Below are 19,965 nucleotides of genomic sequence, written 5' to 3'. Positions count from 1 at the left end.
AGCCGCTTGCGTCTGGGGATGCTTCCGCTCACTAACACACAGAGGCGCCTCGCTCGCCTCGGTACCTTGATGGCGATGGGCCGAGCCGTCACGTGACCCTGGTTCAGGCCTCGGCGCTCGGCTGTTCCGGGCTGGCCGCGTTCGGGGCTCGCTGGCTCAGTCTGGCGTAGCAGCCGAGGGTCCGGAGCGCAGCGGAGCCGGAGCGGCCTAAGGGAACCGGGTCCGGCGAGAGGCGGGGGCGCGGAGCGGGGGGAGCGGGCCAGGCCGGGCCGTGGGGCGAGGCGGGGCCTGGGGCGGCGGAGCGGCCCTGGAGGCTCCCCCCGGGCGGGGCGGCTGACCAGCGGCCGCTCCGGGGCTATGATGCGCCCGCTCCGGGCCCGCATCCCCTCGTGTCCCCGGCAGCTCCAGCCCGCGGCTGAGACCCCCACCAGCGGTGAGTGCGCGCGGCGCGCCGGGCTCTGCGGCCTGCTCGGCCGGCGGGGTGGGGGCAGCCCGGAGCTCCGCGGGAGCGGCTTCCCGCGCGGCCTTGCCGTTGTGCGCCGATCCGGGCCGGGCCGGGCCTGGGCCTGGGCGCTGCGGGCCGGGCCGGGCCGGGCCGCTCAGGTTTGTCTCGCTCCGGGATCCGCCTTGTGTAACTGCCCCGGCGGGGGGAAGTACGTGTTGTCCCCGGCGCGGGGTGAGGGCGGCCCTGTGAAACGCAACCGCGAGAGCTCTACGAGCCCGTTAAAGGCTGATTATTGAACAGAGCAAACAGCTCCCAGTCGGCAGGATTGTCACCTGTTTTCTTTGTCTACGTACCAAGCACGGTTCCTAAGCCGTGTTCGCTTTCGGTTCATATTACTTTGCCGTACAAACCAAAACCCGAGACAGCCAAAAATAATCGCTCATTTGGAGCAACAAAACTCTGACAATTATTCAAGAGGCCCCATTCACATATTCCACTGAATCTGTTTTAAAAAAAACAACAATCTCGTTTATAAAGATCTCAAAGCCTGTAATTTTGCCTTTAAAAGCTGCCTCTGATTGGGAAGAACTGGTCTTGGCTCATTCTATTTTAAAGTTAATAAGAGAGAAGTATTTGTAACTCTAAATCAAAGAAGCTGTTTTGTAGGCTACATTTGACTTTTTAAAATGGGGTTGGGGAGTTCCTAATTTAGAACTTGCTGGGATTAGAAATGCTTCAGAACATGCAAATAAGGAAGCTATGATAGTATTGCTATGTAAATCCACGTTTCTTAAAATATAATTTAGCACCAAAGCTCACAGTGCTCCCTAGAAATAGACTGCTATAAATGCCTGCTGGCACAGCTGTGGTGTTCAGGCTGGCGAAGGAATGACCCCGACTGGCATAGCGGTGCCAGCAGAAGCCCCTAGAGTAGATGTAGTTCTACTGCTTTTTACAGGTCTGGTTTATTTTGCTCATGGAGAGTGGTCCTATTCTATTGGAACAAAGCTTTGCTGGTATAGTTTTGTCCGTGCTTGGAGCACTTTGCTGGTATAGTAGGCGGGGTAAAGCACTCCCAGTGAGGCTGTGGCCATGATTTCAGATTGTGAAAGCCCCACTCCATTTCAAGTGTACACTCTGAATATGTAAACAACTGTTCTCTGCCAAGTGGCCCCTCACACAGTAATCTGTATATATAGTGCAGTTTCTTTGATGTGGGAGGTTCTGGTTTGGTTCCTCACTTTGCCTAGTCTGTACTGAGGCTATATGATGGGGGTGGATGGAAGGCTGTTGAAGCTGTTTCAATTTCTATGGGCCAGCTAAAGGATTAGACTATGGTCCAGTGGCTAGGTAGGCCATCTCTGTTCAAACTCTTTCTTAGGGAGGCAGGCATAGGACCTGAACCAGCATCTCCCCCTTTCTAGGTGAGTACCCTGACCACTGCACCAGAGAGGAGTTCTTATGCTTGATTCTTGCGTTGGCCCAATTAGCATTTGATTAAAGTGGAATAACTTCAAATGCCCCATAGCAGACTATCTCATAGCCCAGCTTTTAGGTAGTTCACTTGGAGTGGCAGATTACTGTTCAAATCCCTTCCTAGGAGAGGAATTGAACCAGAAGTCCCTAGATGCTAGGTGAGCATCCAAACCACTAGGCTAGAGAGGGTGTCTGGTTTTTGCCAAATTAATATTTAATGAAAATGGAACAGAGTTCTAGACTAGCACCTACATGAAATTTAGGAAAGGAGACTTTTTTTAAGACTGAGCCCATCACTCAAAGAAAATGACAGTTTAGAAAACATCTTCCAGCTACATCTTAGAGTCACTAGTGTGGTCTGGGTCACTAATAATTGAAGGCATTACCATCTGGAATGAGTTGATGGTCCTGATCCTAGAAGACAGGGACTGATCATAAGACGCTTCTCATAGATATATCATTCACCTTAATGTAAGTAGGATTTTATTTTCTTTAAGTAGTAAGGTGGATTTACTTATCTCTTGCTACTGGTGATTGTTCCATTGTAGCAGACAAACCTAGCTAATAGTTTGCATACCTACTTGTTTTTTTTAAAATAGATTGCACCAGCACCTGAAATGCAAGTATAGACAAAATACCTTCCCCAGAACGGTTACATTATTGTCTGTCTAGGTTATTATATTGACAGTATTACCTTTCAGATTTCTGGGGAATCTTCTATAGAATATTGTGATGTGTCATCCCCAAGCAACTCAGATTCAGTTCTGAATTGCAGACTGTGTATCTATTCCCCCCACTCTATGTATTAATAGTGAGAATTTGTGGTTAGGTTCTGACAGGAGAGAAACAAGTTGGATGAGGTTCTGACTTGTCAGGTGATAAAATGAGTGGCTTACTAGGCAGCTCTGAAGACCCAAACTTAGTATTTTCCTTGGAACGCAAAGAAAGGAGATTTGGCTTGTGTCTCTGCAAAAAGCCTAACCGAGGATTTGAGAAAGGAGCTCCTTAGCTTTTTTCAGTTGTCAACCCTCCCATAATGTAGAACAGAAGGAATCTGTATTTTGGGCGTAATGTGGCATACAGAGTTCCCCATTTGCTAAGCGCTGACTTTTCAGTTTGTAAACTGGATAGTCTCCCCATCTAAATTCCATTCCCGGTTTACAGGTGAGTGGACGCCCTGTTCTCAGGTATTGGTAAGCAGCTGCCCTTCCTTATTTCCCCAGTCGTCATGTGCTGCGATTCTCTTTGGAGCTGATCCTGGCGGGTGCTGAGTGCCCTATTTCCAACTGAAGTTAGTGGGTACTGATGGTGCTCTTGAAGGATGGGACCCTTTGACTAGCTCTAGGGCTCTTACGTATGTTTAATTAAATGCTCTTTAAACCTTCTGAGGCAAATAAACCAAACTGATAGTTTGAAGGCCTTCATTTCTGCCGGTATTTGGTTATGTTGTGGCACCTCAGGGTGTGGAGATACAGATAAGTCTGTATTACAGACATGCCAAGTTCCTGGCCAGCATCATACACCAGACCTGCAAGAGTGCGCTCATTTGCAATCTTCTTTCCTTGTTTGTTTTAGATTCCCCCTTCCCCCCTGTTTCTTAATGCTGTTCTGAAACCTGTGGGAAAAGTGTGGTTAAATACACAGGAGTAAGCTGAACTAGCTCTGCAGTTTCCCCTCCTCCCAGCCCTTAGTCCTCTCTTTCAGTAGGATCCCCTTAATGTTGGGCAAGGCACGCAAGGAGCTGGGGCTTTTCTGCATTACCCACAGCAAGGTCAGTGTCGGTGCTTAGCAGGTGAGGCTGGTAAATGTTCACTCCAGCCCCCAGGAAGGCCTGGGTGGCAGCTGTGGGAGCAGCTATTAGAAACAAAACCGTGTTGCCTTCCCTGCTGATATGGGTCATGTGGTGAAAGGTCTCTATATCAATAGGGTGCGTAGAAAGACTAATATCTTGGTTTGCCGTGCAAACTGAGGATTTTCTTGATTCTTGACCTGCTATTATGGGGCCATTACTAATCAAATCTTTTTCTTCTCATTTCAGGTATGGCCTCACAGCTGCAGGTGTTCTCCCCTCCGTCAGTATCGAGTGCCTTCTGCAGTGCCAAGAAACTGAAAGTGGAGCCCTCTGGCTGGGATGTTTCAGGACAGAGCAGTAGTGACAAGTATTATACCCGCAGCAAAACCCTCCCAGCTGCTCAAGGGCAAGCAAGCTCCTCTCGCCAGGTAGCGAATTTCAGCATCCCTGCTTACGATCAGAACCTCCTTCTCCCTGCTCCTTCGGTTGAGCATATTGTGGTTACCGCTGCAGACAGTACAGGCAGCGGTGCAACAACGTCCTTCCAGAACAGCCAGACCTTCACACACAGGAGCAACGTTTCTTTACTGGAACCATACCAGAAATGTGGATTGAAAAGGAAAAGTGAGGAGGTCGACAGCAACGGTAGCGTGCAGATAATTGAGGAACATCCACCTCTCATGCTGCAAAACAGACCTGCGGTGGGTGCTGCGGCCACTACCACCACTGTAACCACTAAAAGTAACAGCTCCAGTGGTGAAGGGGATTACCAGCTGGTCCAGCATGAGATCCTATGCTCCATGACAAACAGCTACGAGGTCTTGGAGTTTCTGGGCCGAGGAACGTTTGGGCAGGTGGCAAAGTGCTGGAAACGCAGCACAAAGGAGATTGTAGCTATCAAAATCCTGAAGAACCATCCCTCCTATGCTAGACAAGGCCAGATAGAAGTGAGCATCCTCTCTCGCTTGAGCAGCGAAAATGCTGACGAGTATAACTTCGTTCGCTCTTATGAGTGCTTTCAGCACAAGAACCACACATGCCTTGTGTTTGAGATGCTAGAACAGAACTTGTATGACTTCTTAAAACAAAACAAGTTCAGTCCACTGCCCCTAAAATACATCCGGCCAATTCTGCAGCAGGTGGCCACTGCCTTGATGAAGCTAAAGAGCCTGGGTCTGATACATGCTGATTTGAAACCAGAAAATATCATGTTGGTGGATCCCATCCGCCAGCCCTACAGAGTGAAGGTCATAGACTTTGGCTCAGCCAGCCATGTATCTAAAGCTGTGTGCTCCACTTACTTGCAGTCGCGCTATTACAGGTAAGGATTCATACCCGAGGCTATCTCTGTACCCTTGCATCTGTAAAGTAGACCTGGCACTCGAGGGGTGTCACTTACTGGGAGCAGGTGAGCCCCAAATCCTCAATCAATATGCAAGAACCAGATCAGGGAGGACAAACCTCATCTCTTGGAAGGACTGAATTATTGTCCAGAGGGCAAGGTGTAAACTTAGGAGTACACTCAGGCCAGAGCAGTACATCTGCTGACAGCGGTGGGAAACGTACACAAAGATAAGGGGCAGAACGACCTTCATGCAGTACATAAACTTTTGTAGCCATTACCATTTCTGTCCAGTACCTTTGTCACAGTCGCTCAGTAGGAAAACAAGCTTCATTTTATACGTGTTTTTACATCTGACCTTTATTTCTTTTCCTTCCCTGTCCTCCTCATTTCTCTACCTTTACCCTCTGTCCCCCTCCGTATCTCCTTTCTGGCAGCAAATCCCACTGCCCCCTGTACGCTTTGCTCCCACCTCTTTTCTGTCTCATCTGCTAAAATGATGAATGATAATGCTGACATGTAGTGTGGTCAGGTTTAGTGGTAGCACAGAGATAAATGAAGCTCAGCTGTTGTTTCAGGATGTCTGCAGACCCAGGAAGACTGTATTTGCATCAGTTAGCCTCCCAAAAGGGAACTAAGTTTTTCTTTGCAACTACGAAGTCTAGAAACTTTTGAACTGAAAGCCAAGGGCTCTCTGATCAGCTCAGGTTAGGAACCTCTGCAGCAGAATGTTCAGAGTTTGACTAAACAGTTATTTTGGAACTGCCATTTTGGAGAGTTACTCCTTTAATAAAATGACCGTAAGAGGCTAGTGTGGGAGGCTGTATGCCTCTTTCGTCATTAATTCCAGAGATGCTAACTTGACCTGTGAGTGGATGTTGAATCGAAGGCTATATGGACTCCAGGGTTTGAAGAATATACCTGATACCTTTGCTAGCTTGAGGGCTAAGTCTGCTAGTCATAATGAAAATGACTTTCCCACCTGCCAAGCCACGCATTTCATGGAGAGTAGTTATGAGAGGAAATTCCTATACAGGTGAACAGAGCTGCTGCTTTGGCAATGTGACCTCCCTAAATGTGCAGTCATCTTCTTTCCCCCTCACCCCAAATGCCTGCAGTAAATGCAACTAGCATATTCTGTGCATGTTCAATAGAAAATTAACTGCTGCAGTACACTACCGGTAGATGCAGCAAAAGACTTGAATTGTCTCCCCTTTCTGTAAAATGTCTCTTGACCAATTTAAAAATGAATTTATCAACTTTAATTAGCCATAACAATTTAAATATGTCAGACTTTCACAACTTGTCCAAGGCTTGTCAGTCACCTGTTGTCCTTTTACCCAGTCACTCCCTGTATCTAGCATTTTAAGTGAACTCCATTGCACTGAAATAAGCCCTGCCATGCTTAACCACCCTGGGAAGGAAAGTGGGTTTGCAGACAGATAAGCTGAGATCAAATAGCGCTCTTTACAAAGGATTTCAGCGAGCCAGCTCTCTGCTCCCCAGCTTTATTCCCCCTTGGGGAAGGTAGAAGCAGCTCCACCCCAGATCCCTACTCACTAGTCCAGAATTACCATTACTCATTAAACCCCAATAGGCATCTTTTCCCATATAGATAGAGCAGGCTTTGCCTTTCCCTTCCAGTTCTTCCTGAAGGAAGGCCTTGTGCTCAGCTGTCTTCCTTCCCAGTTCATGGTGACTTTTCAGTGTAAGTTACAGTACATTTTAAAGTGATCTCTTATGCCAGGAACCTTTTATTTGCCCATTTATTAAAGTAACTTTCACAAAGGTCCTTCTGTTCCTACATGTCTAGAGTTATGCTCAATGGAGCACTATTTTTTTCTCATGGTCATACAGCTACCCATTCAGTGGCTTGAAACAAAACAGTGTAACTACTCTGTGATCCTTGCAGCCTGAGAGAACTACCAAATAAATATCAAGACCTCATCCCCTGGCGTGGAGGGAGCATGAGGAGAGAAGTGTCTCAAGGGGCCCCTGGAAAGGAAACTGCTTGCTCTGCTCTGCATATCATACTAAACTGAAAGCCACTTCCATCTCCCCGAAGGTGGGGTAAACCTGACCCTGCTGGAGAAAGGAGTATTCAAATACTGTCTAAGACTAGACCTGCTTCACTGGAGTTGGGAAGAATCAGGCAACAGTGGAAATCTATTTACCGTAGTGTGAAATTTACATCAATGTTGAGGCTAACTAAAATCCGCTTTCTAGGTGTAGAAACTAGTTTCTCTTGGGGAAGAGTTGTGTTGCTTCTGGCTTAATTTCACACTGAAGAGAGCTTTGAAGATGAGGCTTGAGGCTCCAGCATTGTGGTTGTGATAAGACAGACTAATTCGTCTTTTACTTCAGCGGCTGTTTTTAAAACAAACTAATTGTTTCCTGTCCTGTCTTCACTTCATATTGGTCCTATGTCAGTGTCTTGGCCACTCACTCAGGAATGGCTTTTTGAGCTAAAACTTTCAAATCTGGATACTTGAAGTGAGGCTGCTACAGGGACTTAAAGCAGTGGCTTTTTCCAGAAGTGCTGAGCACTCAGACATCCCCTAACTTTAATGGGCTGTATGGGGGCTTGGCTCTTCAGGGGAAAAAAGCAGTTTTGAAAGTCTGCATGTCTGAATTTAGGAGGCAACACTTTGGCTCCTAGCCAGCTGCTGTAATGAGTGTAGCGTGGGCTCTAATTGTACAGTAACAGAATGGAAGACGCTCTACTGTTCTGTGTCTGATTCTGTCACTGACTTGGATCTAAATTGTGGTGAGAAGGGTGGGCTGAATTGTTCCTCCAGTACTTGTGGCTCTGAACTGCACAAATTTTTGACAACAGGAGAAGCCTAGTTTCATAATATTGTGCCTCTTGTCATTGAATCTGGACTATTTAAATCCAGCCAGTAGGGTTTTATGGGCTGGGAGAGGAGGAGTCCACAATAGGTGCACTGTGGTGATTTTTGCTCCATCCACTGTGGTATCAAGCACTGGCAGCAGTTTGAGAGAGGCTGGCACCCTTGGGTTGCTGTTCCAGAACAGGCTACGGCCATGGGAGGTGAAGTGTGAGCAAAGGAAACAACTTCTGGATTCTTTTCTGCCTCGTTGCATTCCTGGCTTACCTAGTTGGATGATGCTGCTGGGGCCATATTTTCAGCCGAGATTTGACATTGACTTTGTCAGACCAGGATTTAAAATGCACAGAATGTGCAATTGCTTTCCCTACACCGGTTGTGAGGTACCTGCTCCTAGGGAGAGGTGTGCTTGGGATGGCTCACTCTCCGCTTTGGTGTTACTGTTAGCTCTGCAGTGCTGATCAGACTGAGGTAAATCCTGACTGAAGGGGGCATATGAAAGGCCACGCAGGATATTTTCAGATGTCATTGATGACTAGTAGGGGAGACACATTAACAGCAGATCCATCAGACAGTTTAAGGTGCTCTGATAAGACACTTTCACAGTGACCAGCTCCAGGAGAGGGGACAACTCTTTCCAGTTCTATGCATCCTATTGCCTATAACAGCTAGTGTGCTGAGTGTGGGCCATTGCTACCTTGAGAGAATGGGGGAGGGTATTTATACTACTATCCTCATTGCAAGAGAAGACTTCTTACTGAGGCAGTCTTTTGCTGGAAATACAGGGCAACCACAGTAGTGCGGAAGATTCAGGGTCTGCATCGCTGAACAGGTGGGATGAGATGTGCTTAGACCCATCTTGTAACCTACCAGTACTGTACTGTATGTTGATCAGAGGAGTCTCCATTGTGCAATACTATCTGTTCCTTAGCTCTGCGCTGGGCCTTGTTCCCTGCACTGCTCTGGCCCTGGCTGGCCTGGGGAGCAGTAGTGGATAACACCAAAAGTCTGACTTTCTCCACCTCTTAAACTAGCTTTGCTCGTACATGACTCTCTGGCATCGCCATTGCAATGGCATAAGCCGGAGATCAACACTTGCTCTCTGGACACGATCAAGGGGAGGTGCCCTCTCCACAAACACCACTCCTTTTGAAACATTCTGGTGGTACTGGAAGAATCTAAATTTTGTGGCAACCTTCTCTGAGGCTGGCTGGGAGTACTTGCTGGCCCTGGAAATCAGAATGTAACAATCTGATGCTCAGAGGAGGAATTCTATCAGTTGTCATTTTTCTACTTCATAAAAGGCTTCCGATAGTGCAGATTAATAATTTAATCCTAGAAAGATCAGGTGGGTGGTGCCTTTTATTGGACCAATTTCTGTTGGTGAAAGAGACGAGCTTTCGAGCTACAAGGACTCTTCAGATCTGAAGAAGTTACTCCAATAAAATATAGTACCTCACCCACCTTGTCTCTAATATCCTGGAACCAATGTAGTTACAACACTGCACATTTAATCCTAGACAGTCCAGCTGTGAAGGTGACATCTGGCCGCTGTTCTGTTTTGACACCACTTTTCAGTGGTTACTAATTTTAGTACTGCTAACTGCTGTCATTAGCAACCCCAGTCTAAAAGCAGATGTGAAGGAGGCTGATGGCTGCTGCATACCAACTGTGTCTTGAGCCAATATGAAAACTGAGGCCTCATGAGAATTTAATCTATTTAGAGTGTAAAGGGCTAGGGAGCATCTTTGACACTGCAAGACTGTCCCTGGATGCACACACAGGATAAAGGAATAATCCCACCTCCACTATCCATAGCCATTTACAGTCCGTTTCATTTGAGTCAGGCCATGTGTGTTCATGCAGGTTTGAACAAGATTGTGCTGTGGTCTGGTCTACCACAGGCCACTTCCATTGTATCCTGTGAGCCGTTAGATCTGTTAAACTCCCATGGACTTGGCTGGGAGTGCCACATGAGTACAGGCAGCGGACTTAGTCCTGCCTGCTAATTGGCAACACCTGCTGAGCAAAGCAGCCTTGACATATTGGAATAATGGCACCTGGAGTTGGGAATCCTTTCAGTCTGCTAAACACACTGACTCGTCTCAGTACAATTCTTTAATATTCATGTGCTAATTTTCTGGCTAAAATTTTCTTTCCATTTTGGATACGTTTGCGTAATGTTACATATGTTTACAGGTAACAAATCACTCCCAGAGCTAGCTGAGAATGAACCCGCACACACTGATGTACAGGGCAGGGGACTAAAATGAAGCAGCATGTAACACTGACTGGGAGATATCCCTGGCTCACTGTATTACTCTGAGTCGGAATAAAAGCCTAAGTGCCACAGTTCTATTTGTCGGGGGCTGAGATAGCTAAAAGAGTTCACCTGTGCAAGAGAACTGCTTGTATTAAGGCAGCAGCCATGTACTGAATCAGTGTGACTGCCCCTGGCACTAGAGTGCAGCAAGGGAGGTTGGGGGAACAGTTAACTGAGCTCACCTGTCAGGTGGCACTTGCCTCATTCCCTGATGACCTGCATGTCAGCCAACTGGACAGCTGTGAGAAGTGCATTTACTTTGGTAAATGTACAGCACCTGTGTTACAGTTACCTGGGAATCGTTCCTCACCATGCACAGCCAGGTGAATGGTCAGATGGAAAATGGGATTAAGATGGGCTTTTCAGTGTCCTGCTGCAGAATGCAGTGTGACGGAGAGATCTTATTCCTAATACCTGTACATTACTCAAGGCCAGAGTTCAAAACTATAAAGCAAGATAACTAGTTTCAGAGCTGCTTTAACTGGGATGACCATTGTGACAAAGTTCTTCCTCTGCCTTGGTGGGTCCTGTGCTTATTGGCAGATTTGCTTACCTCACAGATTCCTCCTGTGGGTCAGGAAACAGCCCAGAGACATTCCCCTCTGGTAGAAGCCACAGTCCAGGTCAATTCCCCCTGTGTTTAATCAGGAGTTGGGAGGTTTGGGGGGAACCTGGGCCCTCTGTTTACTCAGGGTTCCAGCCTAGGGCCTTGTGGATTGCAGCTGTCTAGAGTGCCTTCTGGTACAACTACACGACAGCTACAACTTCCTGGTCTCCTCCCAACACCTTCTTTGTCCTCAGCACCAGACCTTGCTCCTGATGTCTGATAACGCTTGTGCTACTCAGTCCTCCAGCAGTATGCCTGCTCACTCTCAGTTTCTTGCATGCCTCTTGCTCCCAGTTCCTCGAACACACTTCTCCTCTGACTGCCCCTTGGGCTGACTGGAGTGAGCCCTTTTATAGCATCAGAGGGGCCTTAATTAGAGTCAGGTGCTTAACAGCTTCGCCTGACTCTTAGCAGGTTAATTGGAGTCAAGTGTTCTCATTAGCCTGGAGCAGCCCCTGCTCTGGTCACTCAGGGAACAGAAAACTGCTTATCCAGTGGCCAATATATCTCCCTTGTACTACTGTGCTGTTCCCAACTGGCCTGGTCTACCACACTATGGAATACATTTTTCTTGATGTGTGTTTGCTACACAAGAAATTACATACAAGTGTTAGGATCTACTGCCCAAGACCTGCCCAGAAAGCAGTGTAGACCAGTGTTTGGGACGTTTCTGTCCTCCCCCACATTGGGGTTACGATGGAATTGGTTATTTCTAGGAAAATGGAGGTGCTAGTGTTTCCTATACTTTCCAGAGTGAATTCCTGTACCTGCTACCATGATCCCTTGGCCTTATACCATATGTAAATACAAGCTGTGAGCAGGCAGAACTGCAGATGTTTGTTTCACAGCTGTGTGTGTGAGGCAAAGGGATACCTATGCTAAAATATCGTCTCCTGCAACATTTCTGTCCGGATGGGTTATGCAGAAAAAGTCCTCTCTGGGGTTTGAGATTTAAAAGCAGCACATTGTTTTGTTCATAATCTCCCTGAGGAAGGCTGGGCAGGGGGTTTTATGCTTGGTGAGGTTCTGTTGCCCCAAACTCCATAAAATAATGTGGCAAAACACTGACCATCACAGGGTCTGGCTGTGTTCTCTTTGTCCACCTTAACCCTGAGATGTCCAAAATAAACTCTATATAAACACTAAGCAGTGTAAACAAAGTGGCACTCTTCTCTCTGCAGAGTGCCCTGGCTTGGGTCTGCAGACCACTCTCTTTTCCAGGTGAATGCAGCCAAAGCCCTTGTAAACCTTCTGAACCTATCTGGATTCCTCTGCTGCTGATTAGCTCAGCTGAGGGAGCATCACTCCATAGGAATTACCCCCCACAATGCCATGCTGCTGTCTGACATGCCTGTGGGGACATGCTAGGGCTGGGTTGTGTAATGGCTGCGGGTCACCCTGTCATGTGACTAAATCAGCTAGCAACAGAGGGATAGCTCAGTGGTTTGAGCATTGACCTGCTAAACCCAATGTTGTGAGTTCAGTCCTCGAGGAGGCCACTTAGGGATCTGGAGCAAAATCAGTACTTGGTCCTCCTAGTGAAAGCAGAAGGCTGGACTCAATGACCTTTCAGGGTCCCTTCCAGGTCTATCAGATAGGTATATCTTCATACTTGCCATTTACAGGGGGGCTGTAGCATAGGGTAATTTGCATTGGTATGAGATGTCTCTGGACTGTTGAGTCCTCTCCTCTTGGGCTAGAAGACTGATTTACTGTGGCTGTAAAGCAAAAATAATCAGCACTGCTAAGTGAGGCTGAGGCAACACTATTAGGGTAGCGAGAAATGCTGCACCTTTACAGGGAGCCGCTTTTAATGTTACAAGGAAGTATCTCTGGGGAGCTCTGCTGTGCTGTACAAGGTGCTCGAGTAATATGTAAATAGGCACCATTTGCTTTCTGTGCCAGGCTGAACATTTTAATCTTGTTTTGCAGAGCTCCTGAAATCATCCTGGGTTTACCGTTCTGTGAAGCTATTGACATGTGGTCCCTGGGCTGTGTGATAGCTGAGCTGTTCTTGGGTTGGCCTCTGTACCCAGGAGCTTCAGAATATGATCAGGTAAGAGCATATAGTGCAGACAGGGCAGTGCTTGTTCAATCAGAAGGAGCTTCTTTTTTTTTTTAATAAACCCTGTGAGACTGAAGTACTCTAATTCAGATTCTGCTCTGATATGGTCTGTGCAACATGTGGTCTTCAACTCCTTCCCTGCTTTGATCCAATTTTCTTTCTATCTGTGATAATGGGGGGCTACTTCCCGTTTGTGCCCTGCCTCCCCCTTTGCCTTTGAATGCAGAGGTCCTGCGTGTGTCTGTCTTCTGTTTAATATACAACCTGCAGTTCCTTTCTGGCACAACTGAAGTACAGTGTCTCAGTCCTGGTTGTGCACAGCGCTCTGCAGTTCAAGAGGTACAAGTTAGCTACAAGAGCAGTGGTCCCAGGGCAGCCTGCCATGCAGTTCCTGTCATGTTAATTCATACAGAAGCTCTGATCTCTTAATGCAGAGCGTGTCCCAAATATGACTTCTGCAGCCTGTAAAGTACAGAGTGTGCGTATGTGGAGGTGTCTCTTCAACGGCTGGGTCTTGCACTGTACAAGTAGCAGTATTACCTGGCTGTGAGCCTGCCCATAAAAGGGCAACAAACCTAAACAGAACAATGCTTCTCCATCACGTGGTTTGTTTTGTTTTGTGGTATTACCATTTAACAGTGTCTGGTATATTTCACTCTGCATGAAAAGACCCTCTCAGATTAGCTTTTAGTGTCTTGTCACTGCCGTAAATTTCCAGAGGAAATGCAGTGGTACATTAGTGAGCAGGCTGAGTTAGAAATAACTGAAGTATGGCATGGTGGTTTCCTTCTACGGTAAGGTTCATGTATTTCTGTGAACCTTATCTCAGTGCGTAGGTGGGTGGGGACGAAGGTCGGGTTCTCATCGCTTAGTATAGAGTTCTGTAATCCTCCAGAAACTTGGGGTAGCCCATACTCTGACTTCATGTGGTTGAGTTTGATGTCTGTAGGGAAGATGTTTGTTTTTACCTGAGCTGCAGCAGTAAATGCAGGCCCAGGGTTTGGAGGAGGCATCTCTGGAAATGAGCACCAGGCTTAGCCTTGTTAAGCAACCTTGGCCTTGCAGGAGGCAATCTGCTGTACAATAATGAGGACATTGTAACTAATTTGGCCTCCAGCTTTAATTGCTCAGCATCTAGTGGATGATGGTTGTTGGAAATTATTTCTTAATTCTATTACTGAAAATTTTGTTGCTTAAGTATGAAAAATATAAACACTGCTCAGTTTGAACCCAGATTGCTAGAAGTGAAAAGCTAGGCCACAAATTCATCTTGGCTCAGAAGCAACATGAATGTAGTAGCTTATCTAGTGCCCTGTGAATGTTCAGCTGCTCAGGAAGCGCCTAATACTGGAATAGCCAGTGCACTGGCAGAACTACGTGCAGTAATTTGGGCTACAGATCATGATATCAGTAACTACAGAGCCTAACTGCCTTCAGCCAGTGTTTCCAGTCCTGCACTTTCACAAGCGGGTTACACGTTCACTGATTATTTTTTTTACTTTCAAGAAACTGATCTTTTTTTTTAATCATAACAAATTATATCGTTTCTCACACTGAAACTTGAGGAGTAGATAGTATTAGCAATTTAGACCACAAACCTTGGGGGAAGATTTGAGAAAATACGTTGTTGATAATGTAAAATTATTCCTCCGCTTTATAATGGAGTGTCCTTTTCTTTTAAGGACAGCTTTGTACTTTGGAATGTAGCATATTGCTGTGTCACTGATACTGTAGCCAGTGTTCTTTAAACTTGTTTTATGCACTTTTTTGGGGGGATGGTTATTTATTTGATTTTTTTTTTTTTTTTTTTTTTTTTTTTTTTTACTCCAAATGTTGATGCCCTAAAGGATACAGGGGGTCCACATGCTTTAGGAATCTAAACTTGCAGCCTTGAAGTCAGTGGGTGCTTTGCCACTGGACCCTTTGCGATCAACACATTCAAGGGTGGATATGCCCAGACCCAACTGCGTCACTCAGATACCTGTATCTTTTCTGATAATTATATATTTAAATAATACATATATTTGGTAACATTTTTAAAACCCTTCACTCCTCTTTAAAAATGTTTAGTGATTATGTTGGGGAGTGCTGCATTTACGCTATACTTTCCCTTTTTATAAATAGCTTATTCTCAGTCTGCTAAAACAGCTTTGGGCCAAGAAAATTTCTGTAACAAGGCAGAGAGGCACATTAGAGTTTACCAATTCCTAAAATCTCTGCAGAAAATTAGAAAGAAACAGTTAAATGTGCTTGTAAATTCTTGAGAATTGCATCTTTCGTTTTGTATCATGAAATTTCAGTTATCCAGACAGTCTATGTTTTTAAAAAATGGAACTTTTAGAATTGTATTTAGAGCCTATTTCCTATTCATTATTAACAAAGTTGGTAGACCCTCAATATTTTGCTCTACTAGATTTAGTTACCAGTCCGGTTTGTTGGCGTCTTTGTTAATTTTTTTCTCTTTACAGATTCGTTATATTTCACAAACCCAAGGCCTTCCAGCAGAGTATCTTTTGAGTGCAGGAACGAAAACAAGCAGGTTTTTTAACAGAGATCCAAACTTGGGATACCCACTATGGAGGCTAAAGGTTTGTCTCTCTCTTTAACTTGAAAATCTGTTCTGATCCAAATCTCATTGTTACATGATTTTAATATGTTGTGAAGTACTCTTTAGGTTGTAAATATCATTCAGATGTAGTTGATTTGTACATTTCCTTTTAGAAACTGGACAAACCCCTAGCACATTTCTACCAAAGCAACAGAGTGATATAGAGAGCAAAATGTGTGTGATAATGGCCATTTATTATGTCTGCATGTCAGAGATGACCTACTTCAGCTGCTGAGCAGCCTTAGGGGTGAAATGAAGTGTATTTCATGGTAGTTTGTTAGTTGGGCTGTTGAAGGCTTTTATCCGAAACAAACTCCTGATGAGCTCTTGAGAGAAACAGGCTTTCTTTGTGAAAGATTCGGAACAGACACGCGCCTTGTGAGAGTTTGGAAAATCTACTCTAGTTCTAGAGTTCTCCCAGGAGTTCCCCCAACAGAAGTGAAGGAGAATACTTGCTATTACTGATGTTTCTAAATAAACAAGCAAAACAAAAAATGGCAAAAACCCACACCCTGGTTCTGGGGAATAAACTCCCAGGCCTTCTTTAGATCACAGAAGCAAAGGAGGTGAGAGGGCCCTCTTATCCCCCTTAGAGTTCACTTTTACATGTCTCAGTTTGGCTTTTGGCCATATTCTAAATACTCCTGCTTCCACTGCTCTCAAATACCCTCTCAGAATCTGGCATTCACTTTGGTAGAACTCTTCTAGGATGGTGGAATATGAGCAGCGTTGGAGTCTGTCCTTGACCGATTAGTTGGCTCAGGTTTGGCCACATTCTCCTCCAAGCCAGTATTTCAGTTTGCAGTGAGTTGCTCCTACTGGGTCACGGAGCAGGGACCTGGTGACTGTTTACTCCTGCCCAACTTGCAAATGGTTTATTGCGTTTGCCCTCTAAAATAGGCAGAATGATTATATGGCCCAACCTTTTGGTCATTGGCTTTTCTTTGTTTTTATTTCAATCAAATATTAACACCAGGCTCCAGCTGATCCGAGCAAATGTTTTATTTTATAGACTCCAGAAGAACATGAGTTGGAGACAGGAATAAAATCAAAAGAAGCTCGGAAATATATATTCAACTGTTTGGATGACATGGCGCAGGTGAGCAGGGGAGGCTGCTGGAAAATGAATAATGGCTAGAGGTGGTGCTAGGCCATTGGGGGCCCTAAGCAGGGATATTCTCTCCCCCCCCCACTCCCCAACACATACCAATAGAGCAAATGGGGGCCCCCCTTCAGCTGCTTGGGACCTTACACGATGGTTTAGTCTGCTTACGCCCAGCGCCGGCTCTGATAATGATGCTATTTGAAAAACACACACACATGTACAATGTAAAGGGGATTATGAGGAGGAAACTGCAGTGGCTTAGAAGTCCTTACTCTGCTTGTTCCCTCCCCCTGGCCCCCTCATCCACTGTGAATGCTGGTACCACTCTGCCAGTGGTAGCAATGGTGAGAGTGCAGTGCAGGCAAAGCAGCACTACTGCTTTTACCTGCTCGAGCAGGCCTAGAAGGCCTGGTGGTTAAAATGCTGATGCCTTGTCTATACGAGTGGAACAGCGCTGTTAGCAGTGGTAGCAAAGCCTTCAGGAAAAGGCTAGGGGAGACACACACAGGTGTAACAGATCAGCATTTTCTGCCAAAAAAGTTCTTGAGTGCACATTCAAAGCTGCCTGAATCTTAATTATGGAAACGGTTAGAGGCTAGCTTTAGCATTCCCTTTGCGTAGGATGACATATCTGCAAGACATTAGGGAATCAAGCCCAATTGATTTCACCTCAGTGCACCGACTAAATATTGAAAAGGAATTCTGTGCAGCAGTTAGAGTCAGATTTCTCTGCATTAGTGAATGTAGGCTGGGGAAGGAGAAACCCTTCACTGGTTACCAGCACTTTCGTAGGCTATGGAATTACCGATTTGTATAGCAGTGATGGATTTTACATTGACACTAACTGTTCTCCTTTTTTTCCTTTTTTTTTTTTTTTCCAAAAGGTGAATATGTCTACGGACTTGGAAGGGACAGACATGTTGGCAGAGAAGGCTGACCGAAGGGAATACATTGATTTGTTAAAGAAAATGTTGACAATTGATGCAGATAAGAGAATTACTCCGCTGAAGACTTTAAACCATTCATTTGTTACAATGACCCATCTACTGGATTTCCCACACAGCAACCAGTGAGTTGGTAGCAGTTTGGTTTTTGCATTGTTCTAGATGGATTTCTCAGCATGACATAGAACAGCATATCTCTAGTATCCAGGCATGTCAGTCTAATCTGCCAATTAAAAAGGAATATTATCGAGGGGTGGCTTCTGTTGTGTTCTTCTCTTCCAGTTTAGTTACTTAGACTGAATTTGTGTTCTCCCAATTCGCGAGACACAGCAGGAAGCTTATCCAGGTGACTTTTTTTGGCTCACATAAATATTTTTCTCCACTAGTTAGGGGCTGTATTATTTAGTTTTGCCAGATCTCTGACATACTTTGTTGCTGTAAAGCTAAAGGCATATATGTGCATATGTAAAACAGTATTTTAAGAGCTATGTAAATCCCTTCCTTCTCTTTAATCCACTGCTTTCTGTGGCGGATACACTGTGTGTACGGGTATTGTATGTATAATATTTCCCTCGCTCGTTCTATTTCAGTGTGAAGTCCTGTTTTCAGAATATGGAGATCTGCAAGCGAAGAGTTAATATGTATGATACAATTAATCAGATAAAGAGCCCATTCACAACACACGTAGCTCCTAATACAAGCACAAATCTAACAATGAGCTTCAACAACCAGCTCAATACAGTGCACAATCAGGTATGTGAGTCTTTCGCTTTGGGAAATGTTTTTGATGCTGTGGGCCAAATCCTGTTCTGAAACGTGACTCCAATAAAGTTGGATATTTTGCATTTACACGTAAGGTAGCTGAGGAGAACTTGCCCCTAAATTAATAGAACTGTGTTGTTGCCATATGAGAACCAGTTCTGAGTTTGTGTTCAAATGTTGTAGCTACATACGAATTTAGACACGTTCTACACAAATGGTATTTTCAGTGATGTGTTAAAATTCCGTAGATAACATCTCGATTTGGAATTTTTTCCTCCACTCATAAGGCTATAGAACTTAGAGATGGGGCAGGCCTATTAAGACATATGCCCCAGCTGGGGGCAGTGCAGGCTAGTTCAAGGACAGCTGACTCATCACTTCCTCACCTAGTGGAGTTGTTTATTTTTGAAGATACTTTTCAGAAGGTGTAGGCTGCCTTTGCAATTTCATTTTCCTTATAGTTGGGAAGGCCAAACTGACACACAGTTTCTCTGCCCTGTTACTTTGATTGTATTGGCCTGTCAGCCCAGAGGCATGAAAGGCAAAAAATAGAAAGCGGGTTCAAATACAGCTCTTTTAAGGTCTGTTTTCTCCCTTACCTTTATTTTAATTCTTTAGCTAATGTCACTTCATGCCAGGGTTCTGCTACCTGCAGTGGTTTGTTCCTGGGATATGGGGTACATAATACAAATATGCACATTTGTAATGTTTTGTTTTCTAGGCCAGTGTCTTGGCTTCCAACTCTACTGCCGCTGCTACTCTTTCCCTGGCAAACTCGGATGTTTCGCTGCTAAACTATCAGTCTGCTCTGTACCCATCAACTGCAGCGCCAGTTGCAGGCGTAGCGCAACAGAGTGTTTCCTTACAGCCCGGAACCACCCAGATCTGCACACAGACCGATCCATTCCAGCAAACATTCATTGTTTGTCCCCCTGCTTTTCAAAGTAAGTGGAAAAACCTGTTGCTTTCTACTGGAGTTTCAGCCAAATGAAAATAAAATCTTGTGATTTGGGCCAGTAGAGAAACTCCAGGAGATCACTCTGTGCTCTCACATGTGAATCTGAAACCATTGAAATCAGCCCAGTGTGTGTGTGTGTCTGGTTCTTCTCTCCCAGGACACGCTTGGACAGGTGAGGAGAACATACCTGCCTGCTAGACAATCTTCAGTCACTTTATTGCTCAGCCATTTCCCCCTCCCAAACGTAACACAACAGCATTCCTCAGGGCTATAGGAGTTTGACCCATCTGAGACTTAAGAAAACCTCTGAAATGTTTCTCATTCCCTGAACAACACCTCAACGCTCATGATGTTCTCTTTGACCTTTGAGTGGTCAGGGTTGCACATGCGCACAATCTACTTCCCATTGAGAACCAGCATGAGAAAGTTGTGATGAAAAGGGGATTTTTCTAGAGGTTTAAGTGTCTGAAATTCAGGCCTAGAATAGAAATCCCTCCTGAGTCTTGTCTGTGAATCTGTTACTGGGAGGGCTAAAACTAGGTTCATTTTCATAGTGGAGCAGAAATTTATGTCTGGTCTTTGGTTTCTTTGCACCAAGAGCATTTGGAGAGACACTCTAGGGTTAGAAAATGCTTGGAATATGCACACGTGCTATCGCAGTTAAAATGTTCATCCCAACAGTGATTCCC

General features: G+C 45.4%; 1 protein-coding gene across 4 annotated transcripts in view; it reads left to right on the top strand.

Annotated features, from left to right (window-relative positions):
* HIPK1 (homeodomain interacting protein kinase 1) overlaps positions 1–19,965 on the top strand; it is a 34,783-nt gene that overhangs the window by 91 nt on the left and 14,727 nt on the right. For 2 of the 4 annotated variants that reach the window (XM_075064815.1, XM_032766620.2), the window contains 7 exons: positions 3,960–5,034; positions 12,767–12,890; positions 15,368–15,487; positions 16,520–16,606; positions 17,497–17,681; positions 18,147–18,309; positions 19,040–19,262. In XM_075064815.1, coding sequence (XP_074920916.1) covers positions 3,962–5,034; positions 12,767–12,890; positions 15,368–15,487; positions 16,520–16,606; positions 17,497–17,681; positions 18,147–18,309; positions 19,040–19,262 — 1,975 coding nt within the window. In that variant the 5' untranslated portion in view covers positions 3,960–3,961. Of the gene's footprint in view, positions 1–278; positions 434–587; positions 604–3,959; positions 5,035–12,766; positions 12,891–15,367; positions 15,488–16,519; positions 16,607–17,496; positions 17,682–18,146; positions 18,310–19,039; positions 19,263–19,965 lie in introns of those variants that run through there. The other 2 variants (XM_032766619.2, XM_075064816.1) reach the window with 2 other exon arrangements.

This window comes from Chelonoidis abingdonii, chromosome 4, assembly GCF_003597395.2.
Source record: "Chelonoidis abingdonii isolate Lonesome George chromosome 4, CheloAbing_2.0, whole genome shotgun sequence".
In the NCBI taxonomy this organism is placed as follows: domain Eukaryota; kingdom Metazoa; phylum Chordata; order Testudines; family Testudinidae; genus Chelonoidis; species Chelonoidis abingdonii.
Note: the sequence above shows the minus strand (reverse complement) of the source record. Positions and strands in the feature narration are given on the sequence as shown.